Genomic DNA, 6,664 nt, shown 5'->3' with positions numbered 1-6,664 from the left:
TAAAATCCTCAGAGAATATTCATAAGGAATCTTTTGTGATTAAAAGTTTTCACCTCTGAACTTTTAAAGAAATTTGTTTTTTCTTTTCCCTGATTGAACTTTCATTTAAATTAAAGCAAAAGAATCAGTTTTATTTTTTTGTTATACTTTTTATTAGGCTTATTAAGAAAATTCTGAAAATAAAGGGGTTTCAATGTTTTACGAAAGCATTGCTTGTACTCTCTCCCTTGTTGGTAATAACAGACTAATCATTTGTTGTTTGCATAATATTTAAGCAGCCCTCTGGTTCTAGTTATTGAATAATAATTGTTTTTTTTTTTTTTTTTTTTTTTACAGTTAGTACGCAAGTTTTTGAGTGAATCTTTTGTATTCCTGAAGAATAAGAAATGGGATGTTGAACTAATCAAGCAGTTTAAGAAAGTCATGAAGAAGACTGTTATTAACACTGCTCCGGAAAGCGCACCACTCGGATTAAAAATACACATTGCCGAAATTTATACTGAAGAATTAGCAAAAGTTGGTGCTGACGAGGTAAACAAAATTTTAGGTTTACATTTGCAATAAATTTTGTGTTGTAATAATTCCTTCATTTAATTTGTATTTCAAATATATTCCATTATAGTTGTAACTGCAAGTAATTTGTTGGGCAAGCATAATTTTTTCAATTTTAATTCATTTATTTTGAAATAAAACTGCAAAACAAGTTATGCACAAGTTGCAATGAAATTTTTCTAATTTGGTAATAATTTTTGTTTCATTGTGTTGCAATTGGTACAATATTTGATATTTATATAATTAAGAAATTAAGGCGCTTTGTTTAAGTTTTCAACAAAAAAAATGTAATAATAGTAATTATTAGTCATTCAAAAAAGTAATAATTCAATTAGCAAAAATTGATTTTTTTTTTTTTTNTTTTTTTTTTTTTTTTTTTTTTTTTTTTTTTTATGTATGCTCTTAGTTTTTTTGTAAATAACAAAAAACCTTGTTTTATGCAATTAATAATTTTTTTTTTTTTTGTATAAGCAGTAATCATTATTCGATATTTATATAACTAAGGCTCTTATTTTTAGTAATAGTTCGACCATTCAAAGAAGTAATAGTTCGACCAGTACGACTGGTTTGTCTTTTTTTGATAAATACTCGTTGATTATTTATAAATATCAAAAACTTGTTTTATGCTGTTAATAATTTTTTTTCTCAATAGAAAGCAGTGATGCATTATATGATATCTAAATAATCAAGTTAATAATATTTCCTAGTTATTGTAGGAAAATTATCTATCATTAAAAAATAAAAATTATAGTTCAACTAGTGTTGTTATTATTTTGTTAAGGATTAACAAAAATATAATTTGATAATCTTTTCAGTCAGATCTGTTGTCAGTTATATCTGGAATAACTCACTAAGTTTCAAATTCTGAAAAAGTTTTCTAAATGTCATGGTTTTAAAATTATTACGACATTACTTTCTATGTAATCCTCAGTAATTCTGCTATAATTTGTTTGCATTGATATTTGCAAAAAGAAATTTCAGCATTCAAAACTTATACATTTGTCTGAACTCACTTTCTACAAGTTTAATTTTAAAATACCTAGAAGAAACCATGAAGTTTTAAATACTGAAAAATGTTTTTAAAATATCGAAGGGTGAAGAAAATTTTTTTTAAATTATTGCAGCAGTACTTTCATTCTGTGGAATTCTGAGTAATTCTGCCATAATTTGTTTGCATTGATATTTGAAAAAAGAAATTTCAGCATTTAAAACTTTTACGTTTGTCTGAAGTCACTTTCTACAAGTTTGATTTTAAATTACCTAGAATAAATCATGAAGTTTCAAATGCTAAAAAAATTTTTTCAAATACTACCAAAATATACTAAAAGTTTTGCAGTATTCCTTTCTTTCTGTATATTCCCGAGTAATTCTGTCATAATTTGTTTGCATTTTTATATTTTAAAAAGAAAGGAAAAACAGCATTTAAAACTTCTATGTTGCCTGAACTTTTTTTTTTTAAAAAAAAAACTTTCAATTACCAATCAAAGTGAAACAGAATTAGCCATGAAAAGTTTCCTCTTCAGTATAGTGTCCTCTTAAGTGCCCTGCAAGTAACAATTTGGTACCCCTAATATTTTTTTAAATGATAAGTTTTTTCAATTAAACTGAGATTTCCACCATCAATTTTGTTATCTGAGACTTTTGAATTTATATAATTTTTTTTGTACAGTAACTTTTTGTTAATAAAACATTTTATCAATCCACATTTATTTAATAAAAAAATTTTACACTTGCATTCCATTATTCTAAGCTACATTTATATTTCCTGATCTATTTTTCTATCAACCTTCTAACTAAAAGTTAAACCTTGAAATGAATAGAAAGATTCACTGAATTAAATTTTATACTTTTAATTCTATGAGCAACAGAATGAAAATATTGTTATAAAATTTGCTGCATCAAAATAGTTTTTTTAAGGCACATTATTTTTTTTTTACTTATTTTTTGCTTCTTCAATTGCAGTCTTATGCTTGCTTTTTCTCAATCGTAATATTTGTTGAATTTGAAAAATAACTATGCTTCCTATATTATTAGTAGAAGAATGTGATAAACATCAATAAATAATCTGTAATATTTTAGTTAAAAATAGAATTTTTTACTGCAATTGTCTTTTTTATTTAATTTTAGCTGTCACCAGAAACCGTGAAAACATTCCTTGTTCCTTTTTGCAATATTCTTTGCAATTCAGAGGAGTAAGTATCTTTTAATTTTGTAGATACTTATATGATATGTATATAATATAATTTAATGAAACTTTTAAGTTTTATCTAACACAATTTGATTTTAGTTCTATGACTAGTTACGCTATAAGGTGAGAAATTGGTTCAGATGGTGGGTGTACTGCATTTTTTTTTCAATGCCTTAAAGTTTTGTTCAATGCCATAATGTTCTTAAATAATAAAAAGTTAAGTAGTGAAATAGTGAAGTAAAACGAATTAATACTAAAACTTTGAAAGTTTTTTCTTTTTTTTAAAAAAAAAAAAAACATTTAATAGCAATTAAAAACTCCCTAATATTTATTACATTTGTAACATAAAGGAAAGTAAGTTATTTTATTGCCTCATCTTCCAGAAAAGGTATTTAAATATGATATAAGCATATCTTCTTTCCCCCCCCCCCTACTTATAGTACATCAAGAATTAAAGCACAAATGTCCAAATTCAATTTTTTATGTATTTAGAATTTTTGTTGTGTGCTAAGCTAAATACAATTTTTATGCATGGTTTATTTTATAATTGCTTCTTCAAATGGTTGAAATTTCTTTTTTATGCACATAATGCTGAACAACGCTACGAAATCTTGCAAAACACTTTACGACGAATACCGAACTTTTAAAGCTAAAATGGTTCCAATGTTTTTTTTATTTATTCATTTATTATTATTTATTACCTTTCTTTGTATCTTTACGTTATTAGGTAAAGTAAAAAACAAATTTAATAAATCATCCCATCAAAATAAAAATTGTCTTCAGTATCATCTGGCATAATGCTGTTGCTCGAGGCAATTCATATTCGTGATATTTTAAATTAACCTCTATCAAGCTACTTTCTCCTATACTTATATCTTCGACAGGCAGTAAAAAGTCTATCATAAAAATGTACAGTATTGCTGCTGCTGTAATTGGCTCAAAATTTACTCATAAACTACTTTTTACCTGTTTAAGAATATTATGGTGAAGGAAACAAATTACATGTACTTTTTAATTTGGCTTTTGATTAGGCAGGTCGTGGGGGATTTGTCTCCTATGGCCTGTCCTTATTAATATTATTATACAAAATTGATTCAACTGAAATTCTTATGGATAATATTTATATTTGGTACCTCGAGCTCTGCAAATGTATTAAATCAAAGCTTTATATTATCCGGTTTTCATTTTTAAGTGTTATATTCATCATCCCGTCTGTTTTCATCACAATCTTCAATTTGTCAATATTCTTAAACTAGTCCACTATACCAAATACAAACTTCAACCTCACCTGATATTCCATCATCACCACTTAAATTGGTACACTAAATATTCCTTCACCATAAATATATTTACCTATTTAAACTGTACCGATTACTTTGAGTACAGTAGTGCTTATTACCAAAATGTAGCATCATTGATGTCAATAATGGTATAGCTATTTTTTAATGTTTTCTTGTAAAGAATAAATAAATTTTTTTCATCAATTTTATTTTATAGTTCATAACTTATTTTTTTTATTTCACTGAGTAGCTATCATCAAAATTATTTAACCATCATTGAGGTCGATCATATTTGGGCAATTTTTATATTCTCCTAAATTAGTAATATTTCTTCATTAATTTTACTTTTTATTACATAACTTAATATTTTACTTTAATTAGTAACTATTACCAAAAGTAATTATCATTGGTATCTGTAATAATATTGGTGTTTTTTTTTTTTAATGTTTATCTTAAACACAGAGATGATTGTGCTCAGGGAAAAAATTCGGATTTTTCGCTAAACGCGATCCGGTAGTTTCCGGAAAACCAAGGACCTGAAGTTTCAAGAGCTCACCAATCACATTTATGTATAAAAATTCTTGTATATTTTATTTAAAAATATTAAAACTAGAATTTATACTTGGCATCTCTTTCATTTGTGAATATTTTTTCTGGTAGAATAATAAATTTGATTAGAGATAAAAGTAAACTTATGCACAATTATTCATTTAAATTATGCTGCATGTAATTTATTTAGAATTCCGTGTTTTGAAAATATCAATGATTTAAATTTATAAATACATTAATTTTTTTGAAATGTGTCATTAATTATTTTACTCCTGAAATTTTCAAGATTTTTGAGTTGGTCTGTTGAGTTTACCCCTGTAAAAATTCAAAAAAATTAGTTCTATTATTCTCATAGAATTAGTTCCATTTCTCCATTAATTTTGCTTTTCTGTACAAAACTTTTTTTTATTTCAATTACTGTTGAATTGAATAATTTTTTTAGTAGCATTTGAAAATCATAATTATAAACAAATTTAACTTGTATTTTGCCTATGCTACGCTACGTTGGTCTGGTCATTCAGATAACCAGACTTGATGAATAAGTATTTCAGAAAGCACAATTGATGTTTTTTTATTGGAGCTATAAGCTAGAAAATCCCATTTGTTATTTTAAAAATATTTTAAGAACTGAATAGTTCATAGTTTACTTGAAAATAATGACTTCTGTTAAACCAATGTGAAACTTTCCTTTTTTTAAATGTCTTTGAATAAAAATGAAAAATTTTAGCGTCATCATTTGTTTACGATTGTTCTCATTTAGCTTTAAATTGAATGTTGTATTTTTAGAGCTTACGGTACGCCCACAATCTGGTATTTGTTTTATATCTTAACTATGATTAGCTGATTATTCATGATTTTAACATTTATGATAAACTTTTTTTTTCCATGTAGACCTTCTTTAGTTAAAACAATTGCAAAGGAGGTGTTCATTTATTTTATTAATCAAGATGCTGAGACAGATGAATTTGAAGAATTTCCCATTCTTAAAGTAAAATAATTATGATATTAATATTTAGCAATGTGATTGAAATATTTATTGTTCTTTCATTATAATTGTTTTCAAAGATAAAAGCCTAATTTTTAAAATCAAAGCCTTTAATTTGTGCACATAGCATTTTTCTCTTTCTTTTTTTAAGGGCTCAAAATTGTATATCAAGGGACTGCCCATTCAGTAAATATACTGAATGTTTCAAACTTAATAGATATAAATTTTAATTTCCTTAGTGTAGTTTTTATTTTTTTAAATTTAATTTTTACAACTGTGTTATTCAACTATTATAATTTTGCTTGTCTGTTATTTAGCATGGGTGATAAGCTATTTTATTTATTTTTACCCAAAATTTCCAATGTGATGAATTACTGGTTATCCAAATTTCATTAATTGACTAGGAAGTGTTTGTTAACCAGTCTTAGAAGACTTAATTTTTCAAAAGTACATACATATTTTATTTGCAATGTTGTAGTTTCCAAACGGAAATAAATATTGTAATAATTACTAAAAACCCATTTTACTAACAGACTGATATCAAATTACAATGTGAAGACTTACTGGTTATAAAATTTTTTCAATGTTTTTCTGTTCAAAATTTTTTTTATATATATTTTAAATTTTTTTTTTATTGTTTAGTTCATACTTTTATATTTCCCCAACTATTCATTTCAATATGCTAGCTTGTCAGAATAAAATCTTTTCTTTCTATTATCGAAAAGAGACATGACCAGTAAATTTGATTTGTTTAAATTATTAAATTTAATTTGTTTTGATTTGATTTGCTGTAAATTGAGTGATTAGTTAGCAACATTATAAAATAAAATTTGTTGTAATTATAATATGTATTTTTTGCAATGATTTTACAAATGTCTCAGTACATTATTCTTTTTTTATAATTATCTATCTATGATACAGGGTACGTAGCGTTTGTAAAAAGTACTTAAAGGTGCTTTTTTGGGGATTTCGTTTTTAAAAGCTTTTAAATGTGCATTTTTTAGCTGGCGTTTTTAAAAAGTGCTTTTTTTTTCGAATATTTTTATTTTCTTCCCTTCAGTGATATCTGGTGGATCTCATGCATTTCACGAAGAATGGGGTGTTTGCTAC

The 6,664-nt window shown here is 25.2% G+C and overlaps 1 protein-coding gene across 1 annotated transcript; it reads left to right on the top strand.

The window, feature by feature from the left end:
• Positions 1-306: 306 nt before the first annotated feature.
• LOC122273276 (ribosomal RNA processing protein 1 homolog A-like) lies at positions 307-5,585 on the top strand. Its single transcript, XM_043057356.2, has 3 exons — positions 307-531; positions 2,680-2,744; positions 5,461-5,585. The coding sequence occupies exons 1-3, from the start codon at positions 424-426 to the stop codon at positions 5,564-5,566; spliced, it is 279 nt and encodes a 92-aa protein (XP_042913290.1). The 5' UTR covers positions 307-423; the 3' UTR covers positions 5,567-5,585.
• The last annotated feature ends 1,079 nt before the right edge of the window (positions 5,586-6,664 follow it).

Source organism: Parasteatoda tepidariorum, unplaced genomic scaffold, assembly GCF_043381705.1.
Source record: "Parasteatoda tepidariorum isolate YZ-2023 unplaced genomic scaffold, CAS_Ptep_4.0 HiC_scaffold_2902, whole genome shotgun sequence".
Lineage (NCBI taxonomy): Eukaryota > Metazoa > Arthropoda > Arachnida > Araneae > Theridiidae > Parasteatoda > Parasteatoda tepidariorum.
Note: the sequence above shows the minus strand (reverse complement) of the source record. Positions and strands in the feature narration are given on the sequence as shown.